Source organism: Triplophysa rosa, linkage group LG18, assembly GCF_024868665.1.
Source record: "Triplophysa rosa linkage group LG18, Trosa_1v2, whole genome shotgun sequence".
Classification (NCBI taxonomy): domain Eukaryota; kingdom Metazoa; phylum Chordata; class Actinopteri; order Cypriniformes; family Nemacheilidae; genus Triplophysa; species Triplophysa rosa.
This window is the reverse complement of record NC_079907.1, coordinates 1,653,255-1,676,601: the sequence shown is the minus strand read 5'-3', so window position 1 is coordinate 1,676,601 and position 23,347 is coordinate 1,653,255. Positions and strand designations below refer to the sequence as shown.

The window sequence follows — 23,347 nt, the reverse complement described above, 5'->3', positions numbered from 1 at the left end:
CTGAAATTTACCACGGTAACCATAGTTTGTACCATGGGAACGCTAATTGTTCTTGTCAAAACTAAAGGACTCGTTGCGGGAGATTGTGTGTGTTTACTGTTGTAATGATAACTAAAGTCACCATGATGTTGTGGTGGAAACTATTGTTACTTTGGTCACCGTGGTAAAGTGCACCAATGGTGCTGAGAATGACACATGAAACCAGATATAAAACACAAGAAAAATAATCCAGTAGAACAGCAAAGTCACAGATAAGATCTCTATATTGTTCTACTAGCAGAAAATGTAGACGTTTGATAAACACCCCAAATAATATTAAATGCGTTGAGCTTCAAACGAGATTTCAACAATGTCTCCATCTGTGCTCAGTTTTGTCAATATACCAAAATCTGTCAGAGATTTCATCATTATTTCATTTCCACCTTAAAGCAGATCTATTCTCTCTACTTTGTATCTTGTTTATATATATATATTTTCATCCATGCATCAATGAAACATGACTAAGATCCCCCTGAGCTGTAAAAGAGGTTCTGTGATAGAGACTACAGACAGAGATGGAGAGAGAGAGAGAGAGAGGGGAAGATGTGCAGGAAAGGACAATGAGAGAGAGAGATACAGACAGACGTGAGGATAGAGTTGTTGGATCTTTCACACTGGGATGTAAAACCAGAAAGTGTTGATGTGATGACAAAGTTACTGAAACCCATGATCAAAGAATCTCAGCACCCTTACATGTGTTTGAAAGAGGATGTCGACTAAACTCCTGTTCCCTGTGTCTACTGCAGACGTGTGGAAAACCCAGAGAGTTCATTCCCACTTGTCTGAGCGTTCTTAAAGGAACAGTGCACCCAAAAATGAAAAGTCTGTCATCATTTATTCATCCTCATGTCATTCAAAATCTGTACGCAACTCTTTCTTCAGTGGAACACAAAAGAAGATATTTAGAGAAATGTCTTAATGGTTTTGTGTTCATACAGTGGAGGTCAGTGTTGGTTGGTAATCGTCATTCTTCAAAATATCTTCTTTTGTTTTCTGCAGAAGAAAGAACCTTAGGTTGGGAATAAATTCATGCCATGACATAAGGGTGAATAAATGATGAAAGAATTCTCATTTTTGGGAGAACTGTATCTTTAAAAATAATGAGTTAACCCAGAAATGAAAACCTGATCCAGTCTCATGCTCTTCCAAATCTCTATGACGATTTGTTTGATGAAAAACAGACATTTATTTCTCATGGAAGTAAGAAAATACTCCTGATTCAGTTCAGTTGAGAATATTTCGTGATTTTAACGTGAACCGTCCCTTTAAGAATTACACTCTCGTTTGGCATCTTCCTCCGGGGTCCAGGGTAGAAATAAAGTCCCTCATCTTCCCACAATTCCCCGCTGATGTGAAACATGGCAGCGGTCTGACAGGAGGCGGTTACCTGCTGCCATCATTAAACACTAATGAGTGAGTTTATCTGAACAGGTGTCTCCTCGCTCTCTCACGGGGACTCAAACCGGTGAGTTTCCACAGCACCGCATGTGTTCTTGCATTAATGCTTCAGGAAATCTTTAATAGCTGGGCTTTAGGAGTTGGCATCCGCACAGATTGTTCTTTTTTCATTAGCGTGATCGGTTGTTAAATGCAGGAGGGTCACAGTGGTGTGTTCTTAGAATTCACAAGCGTGTGTTAGTCACATTATTCCTAACAATGTGAAATCTAAAAGGACTCTATTTAGTTTTATTATAGATGTTACTGACCTTACTGTGAAGGATTTATCAGTTTAGAGTGTTGGTGGTTGTCAAGTGTGGATGTTTTCAGTGTAGATCTCTAAATAAGTCACACTTTGGATAAAAGTGTGAGCTTTGTCAGAAGAGAAACATTTTAGTTTATAATAAACTTATTTTTGTTTCAATTAGAGTCTGTTGTATGTCCAATTGCTCATTTGTAGAGAATGTATAGACTTTAGTGCACAATTAATACAAAGTAAAGTTTTGCTTTGAGGGTACAGGGTGCAAAGATGTCTTAAAGACACCAAATGAAATTTCTGTCTTCATTTTGGCCCGATTCACATTTCGCGTCTTTTCCGCGCGCATATTCGTTATTTTAAATGTAGACGCGCGGCAGGCTCGTGCAACTAGGGGGTCACCGCGGCACCGCATCGAGCTGGAAATAGTTCAACTTTTTGTCATTCGAAGAGAGAAAGAGGCGCAGCTCGTGTTTTCCGCGAGCCTAGATTCATACATTCTTCAAAATATCTTCTTTTGTGTTCAACTGAACAAATACATTTATAAAGCAATTTTTCCTACTATGGTAGTCAATGGTGGCCAAGAACTGTTTTGTTACAAGCATTCTTCCAAATATCTTTCTCTGTGTTCATCAGAACAAAGACATGTATACAGATTTGGATCAACTTGAGGGTGAAGTTTTATTTTTGAGTGAGCTGTTTTTTTAAGGGGCGATTCTCATTTCGGGTCTATAACCTCATTGAAAACTCAAGTCGTGCTGCCTTCACTAGTCAAACCGCCCGCGGTGCGTGCGCGGCACTCAGAAAAATTGAAATTTTCCATATCCATGTGGTGCTGACGCGCCTAGAAAAATGAGAGCGGTGCACCGTCCGCGCTCCCTATTTGGCCGCGTGTCTACATTTAAAATAACGAACTTGCGCGCACACAAGACGCGGAGTGTGAATCGCCCCTAATGTTGGGTTCACACCAAACGCGAACAATCGCATTCCACGCTCTTTATTACTCACGGGAAAAGTTCGTTATTTTCGCGCGAGTGACGCGATCTGACAAATATTTTCGGTAACACTTCAGTATAGGGGGCAATTCTCACTATTAACTAGTTGTTATTAGCATGCCTGTTATTGGCATATTGGCTGTTTATTAGTACTTATAAAGCACATATTCTGCATGACCATACTCTACATCCCTAATCCTACCCCAAACCTAAGTCTTAGTTAATGGTTTGTTAATAACGGGATTTGCCCCCTACTGTATACTGAAGTGTGACCATATTTTCAATTTGCACGGAAGAGGAGATTGACGCGCGTTTGCTGCAATCGCACCGCCCAATTCACGTCATTCGCACCTATAGAGTTTGCGTCTATACGTGTCTTTGCATTGACTTTGTATGTGATTTACTCGCTCAAAATGCTTAATTCTTGTTTGGTGTGAACCCCCTATAAGAGACAATGACACACACTATAAACTGGGCTTAGTCCCTATTATACGGAACTTACTTCGAAATTCACCTATTGCTACAAAAAAGAATAAATGTTCTACAAGTCTAAAACAACACGAGGGTGCGAAAAAAACCCACCGTCCACAACTTCAGCCAACTTTTCATGACTAAATTAAATAAATCTTTTTCTCATTCTGATATCCTCTTTCACTCTGAAATGACCCATTACTGACATTGGTTCTGAATGCTGTTTGATGTTAACCCCCACCCCTCCTCAGGTCAGATACAGTATATTCTTATATGTCAGGTGGCACACTTTCAGACTTTGGCTGTATTACTGATCAGAATGAACAAGTGCTGCTCCACACGTCCAGAAATGTGTCTGGACAGCTGAGGGAGATTGAGTATCTGAATATCTGGCAACGCAGGACTGGCTAAGAGATTTTCCAGTACTTGACTGGCAACTGTTCATACGCTGCTGGAACCCTGGACGGTTGAGGGTGAAGTGATTTGGACAGACCGACGGGTGTGGGTGTGGGCGGTTAAAAATCTAAATTCTGTCATGTCCGAGTGTTGATTTAAACCCGTGTGACTTATTTCTTCCTTGAATTTAGCTGGTCTCTCTTTTCATTCAATTACACTGAATGGGGCCTGCAGCGTTAAAGCCAGTTTATAGCGCGTCTTTGTGTTATCTCTTAACACATCATTTAATTGCTTCCTAATAGGTGTGAAGACATTCTTCAGAACAAATTGATCTGTAATCACCTTTAAGTGTCCATTTGGCTGCAGAACTGGATGTCGTTGCTGGAAATTTAAACTCAAAGGCCTATCGCTCACAGTTCTTCTGTGTGACGGGGCTGTACGACCACAATCCTATTATTTTAACACTATACATCATGATATTTAGTTGTATCTAACAGAAATTCAAAGAATATGGGTTTATTTAAGTGCTACGTATTGTATATTGTGAATATGTCACACGCTGAAAAATGTTGCGAGTTCCCACAGCTTTGAATTATTCACAATATGACATCCTCTTGTATCTCAATCTTAAAAATGTCTTCTGTTAATATATTATTAAAATATTGTGTTGTTGTTGTTTTAGTAAAGTAATTGAGCCTTATTAAATCAACACCGTTCTTACGATAGATAACCCACATTAGACACACTGTAGTGTACTTTAGTATTTACTATAGTGTACTTTGGTGTAATATAGTGATCACTATACTTTGTTAATGTTTACTATGGTGTTCTGTAGTATTAACTATAGTGGACTGATAAACTGTAGTTTATGCTGTAGTATAATTACTAATTACTATAGTAATATGTAGTAAATTGCAAACACACTTAAGTATTTACTATAATAAATTGTGGTATTTTATAGTTGATTATAGTAATTCCTATACTTTGTTAATGTATACTAACAGTACTCTGCAGAGTTTACTCAAGTAAATTCTTAAATGGTATTTAATGCTAGTATACTTTAGTATTTACTAGAGTAAACTGTAGTATACTCTGGTATAATAGTTCCTTCCATACCCTGCACTGTTTACTGTAAAGAATTGATAAAAGGAGTCAATATGGTAGTATAATGTAATATTTACCGTAGTAAAGTGTAGTAAGTTATAGAATACTGTAGAGTAGTAATTCTTACACTTTATGTGTACTACAGTCCTCTGCAGTGTTTACTATAGTGATTTGACAAACTGTAGTAAATACTATAGTATACTGTAATATTTACCATAGTAAAGTGTAGTACATTATAGAATACTGTAGTGTAGTTATTCTTACACTTTGTTAATGTATACTACAATCCACGGCAACTGTAATAAATGCTATAGTGTACTGTAATATTTACCATAGTAAACTATAGTACATTGTGGTATTCTATAGTAGATAGTAGTTCCTATACTTTGGTAGTGTACTATAGTAAATAATAGTGAGTTAGTCAACTGCAGGACGTACATAGTTAACTATAGTATTTAGGAAGTTCAGTTTACTATAGTAAATACTAAAGTATACTACAGTATTTTTTATATTAGACTATAGGCCGTGGCATGTAGACTGTGACAGAAGTGCCCAGCTCTTCTCTCTGGATTCAAAAGTTCAGTCTGATAAACAGAAATCCCAGCGGAATACAGATGTGTGTTGAAGTTTTTACGCTGCTGATGTAGATCAGATCATTTCTTTGCGTTTCATTTCAGACACATTTCTGCCCTTGATGGCAGAAAGGAAGGGCGGTGATGTGATGAATCATTTAGCCGTTGTGAGCACACCCTTCATTACAGACTCCCTCTGGGATTAAAACCCCTCATGTTAAAGTAAAAACACGCTCATCCACCGTGTCACATCTCTCGGCCTTCAGCATGCCTTATTTCCCCCGCTTCCGCGAAGTGTCTGTGAGGTCGTGTAAATCTGAACGTATCCTTGAGGCCTCCGGCACAGAGCGCTGTCACGTCTCTTTGGCTTACGGTTCAGGTGGTCTCAGGAGGTCTTCACGCTCGAGTGGAGCTCACATCAGACGCGGGTGGTGATGTTAGGTTTGACCGGCGAGACTAAAGCAGAAAGACCCCGCGAGGGCCATTCGTCATTGAGCTTTAATAAATGCATGGCCAGTCCTTCATGTGTGGCCTTCAACATCTTCAGCAATACTTCAGCAATACTAAAGAGGAAATGCTCAGCTCTCGCTGTTCATATTCGATCAACAGTGAAATCTGGTGGATATTTAACAAGGACAGCAGCAGAGATGAGAAATGTTTGAGTTCATATTGAGATCTTCAATCATATTGACTTTTCTTGACACATCTGAGCTCAGTTTGTGACATTGTTGAGATCTCTTTATTCAGAATTTTCAATTTGCGATTTACGACTCTTTTTCTCAAGAGACGCGAGCCGAAGTTTCCATTTGTTCTTCATTTAATCTCGTTGATTTCTAGGAGACGTAATTGAGATGAATAGATCTGTGATTTTTCTTTCTTATATGCATTTAAAGGTGCACTGAGCATTTATTATTTTATTAAATGAGTTTTTAACGTTGAAGAAATGACCTTTTGGAAATGAGTTCAAAATCATGTGTTCATCACAGTGAATGTGTTAGTTATTGCAACATAAAATGACTTCATGCACCTTTAAAACACACAGTCGTTCTCAAAACAGACCGAAAATATTGACGTCTCGTGTGTCTCCAACCCTACAGTAGTTTATCATGTAGAAAAATTAGATCTTTCAGTAATTCTACATTTACGAGATCTTCCGATAATGACGTGCATTTTCTTGAAAGAAAGCGGGTGAAAACAGATGATATCTGGGGCATGTGGTCTGTTTTTAAGGTCATGTGAGGTTATCTGCAGGGTTTCTGGCTCATCTCAGATCAGCATATGTTCCTGAATGAATGTGCCGGGGGCAGTTGACTCTAGAGGTCTCAGAGCTGATCTCCATCTGGAAGTGCAGATACGTTCTCAATGGTGGATGATTTATTACTAGGTTTCAATGTTTAAGACCTTTAGGTTTTGGCATCTTAAAATCAATATGACATCAGTGTTGACCCTATAATGTGTGTTTCTGATCTTATCGTACAAGTTTTATTGGTGCATGTTAAATTGATTGCTTTGGAAAATGGCAGAATGGAGCCAAGGTGTTGAAAATAAGAGTTATTAGTTTGATACGTTTGTGAAGACATTTTCTTTAATTAATGTTTCACTTGATAGAGGTAAAACAGGTTTTTAAATGCTGTGTCACGTTGTTCTCCTTACAAAAAGAAGTAAGAACATATGAATTTTCGATGTTTTTCACATGCGCTCTTAAAAAAGGTGCTTCAAAAGGTTCTTCGATGAACCTTTTGGTTCCATAAAGAACCTTTTTTGTTTCACAAAAGGTTCTTTGTGGCGAAAAAGGTTCTTCAGATTATAAAAAAGTCACGGTTCTTTAAAGACCCTTTAGTTGAATAGTTCTTTGTGGAACCAAAAATGGTTCCTCTGTGGCATCGCTGTGAAGCACCTTTATTTTTAAGAGCGTACGTCAAGTTTTACACAAATTGTAGATCGTGTAAAGTGCTTTAGGGCTAAGAGTAAAATAAATATAACACTTAAACACATGTGGGTTTCACATGAGAATTGACATGTCGTTCACAAAAAAATGCTCTAAAACCACACGTTTCTTTTTCTTTTTTTTCACGTCTGGCTTTTCTGTAAGGGCAGCACATTTCAGGAATTCTGATGGAAGTTTCATGTAAAGTGTGAACGTTTGCGATGTCATCATGGAAACTGAAGGCTTAGTGCTGGTAAAGGTGTAGTTCACCCAAAGAGGAGAATTCTTTCATCGTTTACTCACCAAACCTGTATGACTTTCTTTCTTCTTCAGAACACAAAAGAAGATATTTTGAAGAATGTTGATAATCAAACAACACGGAACCTCATTGACTTCCATTGTATGAACACAAAACTGTTTATTTTGAGACATTTCTCAAAATATCTTCTCTTGTGTTCCACTGATTAAAGAGTCAGATACGGGTTCTAGTGCCATATAAAAGGGGGAATAAATGATGGCAGAATTTTGGGAGCCTACCCCTCTCAAATAGTGTCATGGGCACACAGCTGTGTGAAAGTCTGCTCCAGCTCGTCCTGTTGTCTGGGTTGTTGGAAGTGATCAAGATAATTGAGCATGTGGCATACATGTGTTTCACACGACCAGCTGGAGTCAAACACAGCTGGCATGTTCACCTCTCCTCCCAACACACACACGGAGGCAGACACATGTCACAGTCACATCACTGCCACATACGCTCATCATATGTTCTTGATAAGAGGTGCTCAGGTCGCGGGACAGAAAGGTCACAATGACACAAGCGTCCAGCAGGGGGCGTCACATTCACCGAGGAGCTCAGGAGCTATTTTTAGTATATTAAGCAAAAATAGAGCACTTGAAGTACATTATGGAAGTGCACTTTTTTCATACTTTTTAAAAGAAAAGTATGAACTCAACAACGTTAATATACTTTAAAGCACCAGTACTCTGTAGATGTAAGTGACAAATATGATAATCCTGAGTTAAAGAGGATTTTCAACTAGTTCAAATGTAGAATGATGCTGTAACGTAGAAATGTGATTTTTTTTGTTTACAAAAAGAATGATAGAATGGGAACACTATAGATGTAAGGGAGGGGTTGACAAGCTATTGTAGGAATTAGCCGTCAAAGTTTGAATTTTGATGAAAGTCAGTGAAGTGTTTTTGGAATAGCATGCGCAGATGTTTTGACCGAGTCGTTCTGATTTCACGTTAACTCTGATGAACCATTTAGGAACTCTAAAACCCAAAGTTGTGAATTCTAGTTTAGAAGATGACTTTTTGCTTAACCTAAGAACCTAAGAGGAAACTTTTCTTTTAATTTCACTTCCTTTAGCTCAAAAATGTCATGTTTTCCATTGTGTTTTTTCTTTTTGTGTGTGTGAGTGACTTGTGGTCTCACTCGATCACAGGTCATGTGACCCAATGACTGAACTTCAGGATATTCAGTACAGTACCCTGATGTCAATGGACCCGATGTCTGCCGGCGTCTCTGAGTGTTTGTTTAGTGTCTTCTTACACACAGAGATGTTTATGGTGGAGGTCGGCCAAAACACACACACACACACACACACACACACACACACACGCGCACACATGCATGTTGGGTTTCTATGTTTTATGGGGACATTCCATAGACGCAGTGGTTTTTATACTGTACAAACTGTATATCATATTCCCACCCCTAACCCTAACAATCACACACAACTGTCTGCTCTTTTACATTTTCACAAAAGTTCATTCTGTATGATTTATAAGCGTGTTTCCTCATGGGGACAAAAAAATGTCCCCACAAGGACAAGGTTTTTGGATATTGCCATCTTTGTGGGGACATTTTGTCCCTATACCGTAGGGTTTACCCTTCCCACACACACACGCACGCACAATCACGGTCATCCTCCCTCAAATCCCCCATCAGAGAAGAATGAGAAGTGAATGAGAACACAACGAGATGATAGCGTGTCTTGAGCTGTGCAGTTCTGCTGGATTAGATGAAAGATGCTTTGGTTGTGGTGTTTGATAAGACAGATCTGACATTATGTTTGAAATCTTGTGTTCCTCGAATAATTCTTGAAATTGTTGGGGAGATGTTTGCTTTTCTTTTTCTAAACGATTGGACTTGAAACGCACAGCTTTGCCTGGAAGATTGGTGACAATATTACAATATTAATTATAAACAATTACCCCCAATTTTCTTTATTCTTCAGGACCGAAATGGGTTTTGTCTTCTCACACTTCATCCTGGACTGCAATCTGTTCTCTTCTTCGCAGCCAGAGCTTCTCTTCTCTTTGTTCACGTAGAGATCGTCTCTGTGTCGCCTGCAGCGTTGTGTTTTCATATTTAATCAAATGCAGCGCAGCAGCAGGATATGAACACGCTGAGCGGCTGATGTCATCGTGCTGCTGGATGTTTCAAAGAGAAACATTAGTGGGTACCGGGGTAGATCGGTGGCATGCTGAAAAATGACAGATGAGCAGAGCTTTCATGGACATCAGTGAGATTAAATGGAGAAGAAATAAAAACTTCAATCTCATCTGCATGTCACATATTTCTCCTGAGAAAAAGAGTCAGAAATCTCACCAATGTCTCTGTCATTAGAGTTCGAGAAGAGATGTCTAACAGTGTCTCAAACTGAGCTCAGATTTATCTCGTCTGCAATCAAGATCTCGATATGAACTCAAACATTTCTCATCAAATTTGGTCTCTATAATCTACAGGCATTTCACACCTCTTCGTGTACAGCACACAGAAATATCTACGTGCAACTTTTCTCCATCATGGTCTTTCTGTCTGTGTTGGTTTTACTGGTTCACTAATGCAGTCTTACTGGTTTCCTTTGAACTGACGGACATCTCAGCGGGATGGAGAGATGTAAGAATCGTCTCTTGTGCTTGAGTCACTGGAAAGGCTTTACTCTTAGTAAAATGTGACTTTTACCATTGGCAAATGAAAGATGGCTCCATCTGCAATAAAAAAAGACTGTGAGGAAATCACTATTATTGCACAAACTGTCACATCGAGCGCTTGTGTAAGGCAGAAAACAGCCCCCTGGGTGTTCACAAGAAGTTTTAGGGTTCTTTGGTGTATCCTGTACTGTGATGGCTTTTGTGGTTATGCTGTGAAATGGTTGCGAGCCAAAAATGCATGATTTATGTTTCGGAAAGGTTTTCTCTCGCATCCCCTCATGTCCTCCGCGCGAATGTAACTTTAAATCCCAAAGGAGATAAGAGTCGGTTTGTTGTGTCCAAGAGTCGTTGAATTTTCAGGCCTTTGAAACATCGATTCTGAAGGATGCTGAAGCGAGGCTTTGTGGGAAATCTGTGATGGCTCGACAGGAGAATCCCAGCTGTTTGTGTGGATTTGAGTTGTATTGAAATGTTTCGAGAGCCGTCTCTCTTTTAAAGTTGAAAACACGGCTCGTGTTCTGAGGTCAGGAGCAGTGTTGGGTAAGCTACTCTGAAAAAGTAATTAATTACTAGTTACTAATTACATATTCAATAGTGTAATTAGATTACTGTACAAATTACTCTCTCCAAAAAGTATTTAGTTACTTATTACTAATTACTTTCTATGTCCTATATATATCAACCTTGATGAGTTAAGTGATTCAAAGATAGACATGAAGCGGCTCTTTTAATTAATTCAAATCAATAATATAAACTACATAAAGTACTCTTATTAACTGACCAAAGTATTACAAATGTGAGAATTATACATTAAAGCACGGATTCTATAGTTAGACTTTGAATTTTGATGTCCATTCCACTATTGCACACACACATATTACACAAAGTATTTAGTTTAATTACATCAGAAGTAACTGTCATTAAATTACAGAAAACTAAGAGTAATCCCTTACTTAACTTTTTCAAGGGGAAAGTAATTAAATTACAGTAACTAATTACTTAGTAACTAGTTACACCCAACACTGGTCAGGAGTTTCCACAGGGCAGATGTCACTCGTTGTCTGAAGATAAATCACGGTGAGCTTTTATATGACAGATATTTGATCATTTCACTGGCAGATCAAAGCAGATAACCGCTAGCTATCCGCACCGACACGCTGACCGACTGTGAACATTTACCACATTTTCCTTTCTAATATTGAAAGAAAAAATGGATTTGTGCCTAAACAAGTTTTCCTAGGCGCCGCTTCAAAGCCTCACACCTTTATTGTTCTGTTATTTGCTCTTGTAAATTCAGTAGACTCGTGACTCTTTCTACAGAAAGCAAACAAATCTAGATGCCGCAAACCACATGCCGGCTTTATTGAGTCTATTGAAGATGTATAAATAACATGACGGGAGATGAGTGAAAAGCTGAAGTTTCACACTTGGTTTTATTGCACGTGTAAAAAGAAGCTGGAGACGTGTTCTCTTACCACATTCGTGGACTCTTAAAACACTCTCATTTACTGACTCTCTTAGAAAAGCTCAACCACACAAGCAATGGTTTCTCAAACGAACAAACGTCTTCTCATGTGCATTTTATTGACCTGCTTTGTGACGTCGACGATAGTGTCCATTCGCCAACCGTTCTATTAATGTTGAAGTCTATAGATAGATTCGTGTGGTGTCTTCAGAGAGCTTCCAAAATCAAGCAGCCTAAAATGTGATGATGATTCCATGTGTGCTTGTTAAACGTTAAAGTCAGTCTAGACCCGGCGTCTCTGCCACCCAAACTGACCTCAAAACCTTCCTTCTGTCCAACACAATCTCTCACAATTCATAACCGCTTTACAATGTGGCTAATTTGTAGGAATTCGTATGCTTCGGTGCAATTTGCTTTTGCACCAGTGATGGCAAGTACTTGGCAGATACGTTTATTAGATTTATTGCAATGGAAATTTGGTATCAATTCTCGGATGTTTTTCTAAAATTGCTCAAGAGAAATGATCAAAAAGAAAATTGAGACTATTGTTGAAACACATGTTGAGTATGGAGGTGTAAATGAATGTAGATTGTAGAAGTAAAGTCATCTGGATTTGAGTCGATTAGATGAGAAATGTTTGAGTTCATATCGAGATCTTCAATAATCTGAGACGAGACGAATCTGTGCTCAGTTTGAGACGTCTTCTTCAATAGAGACGTCTGTGAGATTTCTGACTCTTTTTCTCAGGAGAAATATCTGAGACGCAGACGAGACTTAAATGTTTCCATTTGCTCTTCAATTAATCTCATTCATGTCTCAGATAAATAGTTCTCACCTGTGATTTTTTTAAAGGGGGGCAGACTTTGTGTAACGGAACTTTCATTCATAATTGTGGATCTCTGAGACCATTAGAGCCAAACTAAAGAGAAAATAACAATCATTCTGGTTCAGTTGGTTTCAGTGTTTTAGAGAGTCAGTAAGTGTGCTGAACTGCAGATTTCAGAGTCTTTATCTGCTCACAGTGTCTGTCTCTTGTCACGGTGTGGACGGCGGGTGGGAATCCCTCATTCTTGACACGTTGCAGAGCTAAGACAGATATTCTGTTTCTGTGCTCAGCTCGGTTGTTGGGAACGTTTGGTCTTTAGTTCACTGATAGAAGATTTCAGTCGGCTGAGGAGGAGCAGACCAGAAACCTGCTCAACATATAAACTCTGCTGATCGTGCAGAGAGACGCGGCACAGGAACCAGAGCGCAGGGAGTCTGACGTCTGTGAGATATGATGCTGTCTGATTGGAGGTCAGCGGGGTAACGGTGTGAAAGACCAACTGAGTGTCTGAGAATCCATACAGAGGATGGAAAATCACAGAGGAGATTCCTTTCATTTCTTCATTATTTCTCTAGATATACAGTAGAGATATCATAGAGAGCAAATGGAAACTTTTGCTTAAAGGGCTAGTTCGCCCAAAAATGTAAACTCCGTCATTATTTACTTACCATCATTTACTCATCATTTACTCACCTTTAAGTTGTTTCAAACCTGTGTAAATGTCTTTGTTCTGTTGAACACAAAGAAAGATATTTGGAAGAATGTTAGCAACTGAGATTTCTGGAGCACCATTCAATTTTTCAATGGTGGCCCAGAAATGTCAGTTGCTAACATTGTTCCAAATATCTTTCTTTGTGTTCAACCAAACAAAGACATGTATACAGGTTTGAAACAACTTAAAGGTGAGTAAATGATGACAGAATTTTCATCTTTTTAAGTCTCATCTGTGCCTCATATATTTCCATATACTTCATTCATTCATTCATTCATTCATTCATTCATTCATTCATTCGAGTTTGAGAAGAGATGTCAACAATGTCTGAAACTGAGCTCAGATTTGTCAAGTCTGCAATCAAAAGTCAATATTATTGAAGATCTCGATATCAACTCAAACATTTCTCATCACATTTACTCAAATCCAGATTATTTGACCTCTACAATCTACATTCATTTGACACCTCCGTACTCTTCATGTGTTTCAGCAATTACACTCTCATTTGTTTCTATTTCTCATCATCAAGTTTAGGAGAAACATCTGAGAGTAAGTTGATACTTAAATAAGACACAACTAGCTATGAAAGAGCAACATCTGAGCTGTTTATTGATACTTTTCAGTAATGAAATGTTTATTTATGAAAACTACGATGCAGGTCATTCGATTTTTCATTGGATAAGCAATGATTGAAACTATATAAGGGCTTCATTAATCTCACTTACATACACGAGCACAAAAATAACACCAAAACAAACAGCAGATGCTGGTGTATTGCGAGAGGATGTTTTAGTTTTGAAGCGGTTTATAATGAAGACTAATAGCGGTGCATTGTTTGGACAATCTGCGGCTTTCTACACAAACTCTCAGTGTATGTTTAATGATTGTCAGTGAGTTTGTGTTGTAAAGTACAGTACACGGCTCAGCAGTCATTAACTAATGGAGTGTTTTTCTACATCATTAACTCAATGCTCCGCTGATGTCACATTTGATAAATGCTTGATGTTTATGTGTATGAGTGCGTGTGTTGAAGTATTGTTTTAGTGAGTATAAAGGTGTTTATATTGTTGGTGTCGCTGCCGTGATCGTAGTGTGTACGAGGCGACGATTGTACACACTCAAAAAAAAAGTTGTTGGACGATCTTAATTAAATTAAGGAAAATTTTCCGCGAAATTGAATTATATTTCTCCAACAAAATCTAATTTGTTTGAAATGATTCTTTATAATCTTGTTGTATGAACTTAATTTTTTTAGTAGTCTTGATTAAATTAATTTGTGTCATATACATGCATATTTTACATAAAACCAATATAAAAAACCCAATTTTATCGATTAGATTATTTAATGTAAGCACTCAAGAACATTTTTTTATATTGTACATTCTTAACATTAAATATACAGTACATGATTTCATTTAACGTCAATAAGAAGATATTGAGTTAATAGAACTCAACAGAAATGCAAGTAAAGGATCATAACTGCCCACGACCTAACCAAAGGCAATGCTTTTCTGAACAATTTTAACCACAAAACTCAAAAATATAACAAACTCTTCAAAACCTTAAAGATAAATGAACATTAAACACTAGCAAGTGTTTTTTTTTACTGAAAAATGCATAAAATAACACTTACTTAAGAAAATAACTCTCAAAATGCAGTTATATGCAAAGCATGCTGGGAAATATAAGTCCTCTGCCCAGTTTTAAGTGTTTTATGTTAACACAACACAACTCCTTTATGTTGTCCCAACATGAATGGATTCAGTTATATGACTAAACATAAAAAAATCATGTTGTGACCAGATTTTCCAAAAGTTGTGTTGATTTAACTTAAGCAAGTTAAGTAAATTGAACAAGCAGCAAAAATCATTTTTTTGAGTGCAGGAACAATCATTTGTACACGGAGGAAGGTGATTGGTCGAGCAGGATGTAGCGTAAAATTTTTGAATGCATTTTGGTTTCATTTAATGCATAGAAATTCATATTTTAGTTTTTAAATATTCACTTGGTTATCATCGCCTACGCTTTGACAGTGTCTCTCAAATGGAGATATTTGCGAGATTTCTGGCTCTTTTTTTCAGAAGAAAATATCTGAGACGCAGATGAGACATTTCCATTTGCCCTTCATTTACCTTACATGCGTCTATGAGACATTAAAGGGATACTTCACACAAAATTGAAACTTCTGTCATCATTTACTCACCTTCGAGTTGTTCCAAATTTGTATAAATGTCCTTGTTCTGATGAACACAGAGAAAGATATTTGGAAGAATGCTTATAACCAGACAGATTTTTCCCCCCATTGACTCCCATAGTAGGAAAAAATACGTTATCATTTATTTTGTTCTGTTGAACACAAAAGAAGACATTTTGAAGAATGTAGAACAGCAAACAGTTCTGGGGCACCATCGTATTTTTTCCTACTATGGGAGTCAATGGGGGGCAAAATCTGTCTGGTTATAAGCATTCTTCTGAACATCTTTCTCTGTGTTCATCAGAACAATGACATTTATACATATTTGGAACAACTGGAAGGTGAGTAAATGATGACAGAATAATCATTTTTGAGTGAAGTATCCTTTTAAAGAGATCTCATCTGCGTTCTTTCTTTCATATGGGATGTAGGGACAGCGATCCCACTGGAAAGAGCTCCATTTGGTCATTAAAGAGCAGTGATCTAAATCGACTCGGGTGCTGAAACAGATGCTGGCAGTTTCCACGGCGACTGTTGTTAGGTTAAACCCGATGTCTGAAAGCATTGATTAGTGATCTTGTGTTCACAGCGGCACTGCGACGGCTTTCAAAGGTCACAGAGCAGATTCTCAAGACTTCAGGAGGGTTTAACCGAATGAAACCCTGGAGATTATTTTCACAAGATGTTCATGAAAGCTCGATTCAGATACGGTCAACAGGGTTAGTCAGCGAATGATCGGCGATGTCATCAGACAGTGACACGTCTAGACTGCAGATTTGTGCTTTAATGTTCAAATGTTCTTGTTTCTCTTTCCAGCCGGTCATCCGGATGAACGCGGCACGCTGGAACATTATGACGTCGTTGAACCACGCCTGCTCATTGGAGGACAGCAGAGACCGGTTAACCTCCTGAAGTCACTGGTGAGCGTCATTATACCCTTACGAAATAAAAAATATGGGAAAATATAATGCAATGTTAAATCATGTTAAATAATACATTTCCATATATTGGAAACAAGTGCTTATATTTCTCAATATGTAAAAAGCGGCAATTTCTTACGTTCTATTCAATATTATAACAATGCATTAGTCTATATATTTTTAAGTATGTATTAAATTATTTATTATATTGACATGTTTTCTTTGCGTAGGGGTAATCAATGGATGAATAGGGTTGTTTATTAAGAAGAAAATCACTACTGGTGTTATTCTTATTTCGTATTATGGATTTTATTGACGTATGGCATGTACATTTTATCAGTCTCTATGGTTTCTGGGATTCCTTTACGTTGATAAATGACCTATAGGGGTTCACCAAAAATGTTTCAGAAGCTCCGTTTCTGTGACCCTTTGTGGAATTCTGTGAGAACGCATTTCAGGAGGACTCTCTTTTCCTTTGTCTTTAATGAAAACCATTTCCCGATTTATAGAATAAAGGCCCGCCTGGTTTGTTTTGAGCCCATTTGTTTGTTAATTTGTTTACCTCGAGTGTGTTTTCTTACTGGAGTTTGTAAAAAGGTTTAACAGAGAGATTTCACATGTGTATGGCCGTAAGCAGCGATCGTAAAGAGTAACGCCAGACCACCCAGTGACTCTCTGTATGTGTGCGAATGAATCCGTTGAACTCAGAAATCAGAGGTTCTGTTGAGATGTTGTATATCAAACGTAATAGAAATCACTCCGAACAAGATGTATTTAAGTCTTTGGCAGCGATTATTCAAACGTAATGTTTTTTGAACCTTTTGGTCAAGTAACTGGAAGGTGACTGGCTTTACAAAAATGCTTCCAGTTTTACTATCTTTGGTCTGATGTTCACGAACTCCCCTTTTCGGGAACATTTCCAGTGGGTAACATCATCATTTTTAATAAAAGAATAGTTCAGAGAAAAAAAGTGTTAGAGTTTGGAGTGTTCCTCTCACAGCTATGCTATGACTTCAGAAGAATCACAATAAATGGTGATGTTGCTAAGATTTGGTGTTTTTTGTGCCACATGCGCCTCTTAAAGTGATAGTTCACCCGAAAATTTAAATGATGTCATCATTTACATCAATGACCCTTTTGTCATTTCAAACCCGTATGACTTTCTTCCGCAGAGCACAAAATAAGATATTTTGAAAAACGTTGTGAACTGGACCCCATTCACTTGCATTGGTTTTGTGTCCATACAGTAGAAGTGAATGGGGTCCAGTGCTGTTCGGTTACCAACATTTTTCGAAATATCTTCTTTTGTGTTCTGCGGAAGAAAGAAAGTCACAGGTTTGAAATGAGAAGAGGGCGAGTAAATGATGACAGAATTTTAGTTTTTGGGTGAACTGTCACTTTAAGACACCCTAGATGTGTTTTAAGATTATTGTTCATCATGAGTTATTTAGATTCAGCTCACTGGCGACGCTGTGATGTTCACCTATAAAAGGTTCTAGATCAGCAACCTCAAAACAACCGAATACTCCCAACAGCACACATCAATCCTGAGACGAGGTCGGGGTGCTCTTTTGTTTTTGTGGAAAATATCTTTTCTTATTTCATCTGACACGTTCAACTTTTGTAGGGTCTGCCTTTGGCCCGTTCTCGCGGATCATCCAGGTGGTCTGTGATAAAACTGAGCAGGGAGTCAGTGTTGTTTTTGGAGAACGGTGCTTTCTTTTCTGTGTCCACAAATGTCCGTTTCCAGCGATGTAAGTCACTTTGTTTGCTGTTTCCTTCACAGGAGATTTATAAACGCAAGCCAGGGGATCAAGGTTTGGCTGGTTAACAGTTTATAGGTGGACGTTTAACGACACATGTGCATTCGGAAGTTATACGTTTGTAATTTGCAGAAAAACACTGTAATGATTTGATCTGTTTCGCAAGAGATCAGTTTGTTTACATCACAGCTTAGGTTAGATGGCAAAGGGTTTGGGATTGTGTGGATTGTTATGATGTCATCAACCATTCAACTTGTGTCACCCAAATGTAGAAAACATGTTTTTTATTTTTATCATTTTGCATTGTTTTTCATCATTCGCATGAACGTCCGTCCATATTCCAGGTTAAAATAATACAGTAAATATTCAATACTTTGTGTCTTAACCTTACGTGTTTAAGTGCATGATGGTTGCAGTCCCGCATTAGCATACGTGTGCAATTATGCAAAGTGCCATGGATGATTTGCTGGGGGTTTTTTGGCTTTAAATCCGTTTCCCTCTGAGCCTCTGCCGAGTAAATCTGCCGAACTTTCAGACCCACGAACCGTGAAGAGAATTAATGTCAGAGAGAATTGAAACATAAAACCTGTCCTGACAGCTACAGAGCCGCGACACATTGGGAGATTCATTTTATCCCACTCCAAGCTGAAAATATGCTTTCCCTCGCCGTCCGTCACAGAACGGAGCGCTCGTGTTGGCTTTAACACAGCGAAGCACAGATTTCACAAATCTAACATGGAGAGATTAAGTAAAGATGGACTGGATCGGTAAACTGTGTTTTTTTGTTCAGCAAAACATCATTAATGCGTATGTTATAGATTCAAGCAACTGACAGACTTCAGTTAATTTCTAGTAAACTAAATCATCAAAGCAAGAGTTCCGATGTGATATTTATAGTTTGCAGATGAGCCACAGGTGCGTGTAATTATGTCATCAACCAATCAGTAGCCAGCTCTTCAAGTAGCAATCAACCAATTAAATCACAGATGTGGACAGATGAAACTCTCATGCAGTCTCTTTGAAATCATCCCATCTTGCTCATTTGTCCTGTTTTCACATAATTCATGAAAACAATCCGTCTTTCGAAAACAAAAAATGATGAGATGGTGGGTGGGAAAAATAAACTGAGGAAATGAATATAAACAAGAAAAGAATTGAAGGGGAACATGTTTAATAAACCCGTGAAATCAAATCTGGAGGATCTTTGGCTTGCAGTTTATGTCTTTTTTGTCGTTTTGTTGCGTTACCAGCACAGACACAGTATTCAGACACACAGATTTAAAATGTGCTCTTTGTCTTCCAGGAAAACAAAGCAGAAACTTTGATCATTTATGTTTGTCCTTATAATCATGTACACATTTTAATCCGATGAAATGCCGTGTGGAATATGAGACACATGGAGATGTTGGTGTTGTGCTGCACGCTGTCCGTCAGTGATAAACAGGCGGCTGTCGAAAGATCTGCGCTTTCCTCGCCAAGAGTTTTCATTTCTTCATCATTCATCAATGTGCATAAATCTGGAAACAATTTCAGCAAACATGGTCTGTGTTTGTTTCTCGTGTTTTGATATTGTCACAGTTTAGGACAAACCAGATCTGTTCTTTCATTAGATTCCAGGGTTTTCTGCCTTTTTTAATGCATGGATCATTCATCATCGGTCACGAAGCGTGTACTGTATTTGGTCTGGAATTCACTTTGCCTGACTGTCTCTCTCTCTCTGGTTTTCAATTTCAAGGTACTTTATTGGCATGATTGCGTGTTCTTACAATATTGCCAAAACATTGAACATATAACCAAAGACATACAGTACAAACATTAAAGGTAAAATTAAAATAAGGTGCTAAGTAAGGGATAAATATAGAATTAAATATGAAGTAAAGTATTTGTAAGTAAACAAAGGGAATATATAAAATAAAATATCTATATCAAATGTACATTTTAGGCAGAAACATGAGAATGGAATGAAAGTGAAGTGTATATGTGCATAAAAGATAGATTAAGATAAAAATAAAAGTATATAAGTATAAGAGAAAAAGAGCAAAGTATTGATGATAGTGCTCTCTCTCTCTCTCTCTGGTTTTAGGGTCATCCTGGATCACTGAAGGTTCTTATTGAAGTCGATGGTGAAGATCTACTGCTGGCTTTGCAGAAGAATGAGTGAGTCCTTCCATCAGTCTCTTTGTTTTTTCCTCCGTTTATGTTGGTGCTTCACGATACCATAGAAGAACCTTTTTGTCTAAATGGTTCCATAAAGAACATTGAACATCCAAAGAACCTTTGTGGTGAAAAAAGGTTCAGATAATCTGATAATGAAAAGGTAAGAAAGAGATGATTCTTTAAAGTTCCTTTGACTGAATGGTTCTTCTATGGCATCGCTGTGAACAAACTTTTATGCGCCTTTATTTTTAAGAGTGCACATTAGGATTCTGAAAGTTCCTTGTTTGAAGGAGATTTCATAATAGTTCAATGTTTTCAGTATGTTTCGACGGGAAAGCTAAACAATTTTGTATATGACTGCCGTGCCCACAGTCCATTAACTGGTCACCCGATGTGTTTTGAACAGAAAAATAGCGAGCACTTTTCTTCATTTTGGCCAAATCGAATGTAATTTGGTGACTATACGCAACTTTCATTAGTCATTTATAAAGTCTAGAAGGTCCCAGTCTTTTGAGGAAAAGGTTAGGCGGTAGGTTTGATACTTTGACAAGTTAGTGGCATCAAATCTTTTGAAAAATGCCAAATGAGCAATTTTGATGCAAACACCAACAAATGAATCAAGCAAATGTGATTTTTGCTCATCATCGGTCGCAGGTTATTGTGTTGCTCAGAGGAAAATACGACAGTAAGTAGCTATTGTAATATTTCATATTTTTGTCATATTTTACATCTTAGAATATCTTTCTCTGCCTTGTGAGAGTCTGTTTTCTGCTTGTAAAAGTTGTGATGACACTGTGGTTAAGTTAAGTTAAGTGACAGAACAGCGTGGTGAGGCCGACCCGTGTCACTATAATGAGACTAAAATCACACAGACCCGTGCTGGAGATTTTTAATGCATGTGAACATTCAACCTGACAGAATCTTGCTGAGGGCGACAAATCAGTCTAATAAGTGAATCTACACAAACATGCATGCTTGTGTGCTTCATTTGCTTGAAAAAATATCATTTGCTGCCCTGTACTGGAGGAGAGAGAGAGAGAGAGAGAGAGAGAGAGAGAGAGAGAGAGAGAGAGAGAGAGAGAGAGAGAGAGAGAGAGAGAGAGAGAAGACACTTTATTTAAAGTTGCATGGGGTGGAATTATACAGCGTTAGCAAGACAAGAAAGTGACCTTGAGAGAGGACTGAGGTGTTTGCCAAGTGTAGACTGACTTCATCCCTTCATATGTGACACAGATCTTGTCAGGAAAAGGGGTGGAAGAACCCAGATGCAGGCAGTGGCGATGAAGGGGTTAACAAGGGCTTTATTTAAACAACAAAAACAGAACAAAAACACCCACAATGGGGGAAAACAGAACTAAGAAATATATATAAAACAAGACTTCCCACGAGGGGGCAAAATGAAAACAAGAACAATAAACTAAACTAAAGGACACGACCAAACGTCTTAAAACAAACACGACATGACAGGGTAGAACACAAAACTCACTAAGGGAATCAGGGTAAACCAAACACGAAATCCACAACTCGACACACGGGCAGGAACACACACATTGAACGAAATACACGAGCACAGGACAAAGAAACAAGAGGGTATATATAGGGAAGACAAACGAGGGATAATTACACGGGGCAGGTGTGAGACATTAAACACTCAGGGAAAGATCACAAGGAAACGAGAGGAATGGGGCCAATGACAAGACACTGGAGAGAACGTATATTATTGTCAAAAGGACAACAATAAGTTTCTCTCCACACATAACCACAGACTTTGTCATGGCTCTGCTACAGGACCAAGAAAAACATGACTAAGGAAGCAGAGCCATGACAGATCTGAGCGCAGTTTTATTGCTCAGACTTGCTCTTTTATAGCCCACATAGTCTCAGATGTTTCTAAGAAAGAAATGAGTGTGTATCTTTGGAAACACATGAAGAATATGTAGGTGTCTGTAAAATGATTGTACAGGTTATATAATCTGGATTTGAGTAAATTTGATGAGAAATGTTTGAGTTCACATCGAGATCTTCAATAATATTGACTTTTGGTGGTAGACTTGACAAATCTGAGCTCTGTTTGAGACACTGTTGACATCTCTTCTCAAACTCTAATGACAGAGACATCTGTCAGACTTTTAATGAGAAATATTTGAGACGCAGACGAGACTAAAGCAATAGTTCTCTCTCACACACTTAAAATGTTTAACCGCAGTGCTCGACTTTAGAATCAACATAGCGGTATCATGTGTTCCCTTAAAAATAAGTGTACTTCAAGTTCATTTGATTAATAAGTATATTCAAATAAAGTTCAATTATATTTTAAGTATTTTATATGTAGTAAGTATACTAATATCAATGCACTAGTAGTATACTTGTAAGTGTACTGTTTCAATACTATTTCGGCCCACTTTTTAGTTTAAAAATGTACTTGAACTAAAAGGAACTAGTTTACAACAGTTTTTTTTTAATAAATACATAAAGTATATTTCTGAGATGTACATGAGACTGAAAGTACGCGTTGTTATTTTAAGTATACTAAAAGCACTTATTTTATGTAAGTGTTGGTGAGCTTCCAGGTGTATAGTTACCGCTGTAGTTATCGGTTCTGATGTGAGGTGACCTTAAATTTCCACTTTTTTGACATCTTTGACATCTGTTAGTCTGCATGTCAATCCCAAACGTCACTTTAATAAAAAAAATGTAGTACTGTAACAGAAAGAGCTCCGGTGAAGTTAATGTGCACCAGTTGTTCAAATATCACCAAAAACACAGAGAAGCAGAACTTCTAAAACAGAACAATTTCTGCTCAAGTCAGCATGTACCAGGTTTATATTCTTTACTACGGTAAAACTGCCATCAGGGTCACAGAAACACACACCAGCAGACAGACAGATGTGTTTGTGTTTCTTGCTCTATAACTCGGTATGAAATGAATCTTTTATTGAGATAGATTATTACATTTAAATAGAAGTATTACTTCTGTACGTATTTATTTTGTGTTTGACAGAAAGGCTCAGAATGAATCAGATGTGCGCTAACACTCTCAACCTTCAGTTCATCGGGATCAAAACATGAATTCAATTGATTCTTCTTCAGTTTATTTGAACTTTTGTATTAAGTCGTACAATTTCAAATGTTATTTCTGGGAATAACTAGGGTTTTGTTTCCTCTCCAAA

General features: G+C 37.9%; 1 protein-coding gene across 1 annotated transcript in view; it reads left to right on the top strand.

The window, feature by feature from the left end:
• LOC130569440 (disintegrin and metalloproteinase domain-containing protein 12) overlaps window positions 1-23,347 on the top strand; it is a 77,277-nt gene that overhangs the window by 1,922 nt on the left and 52,008 nt on the right. The window contains exons 2-3 of the mRNA XM_057359094.1: window positions 16,154-16,257; window positions 20,104-20,177. Of these exons, the coding sequence (XP_057215077.1) occupies window positions 16,154-16,257; window positions 20,104-20,177 (178 nt within the window). The remainder of the gene's footprint in view (window positions 1-16,153; window positions 16,258-20,103; window positions 20,178-23,347) is intronic.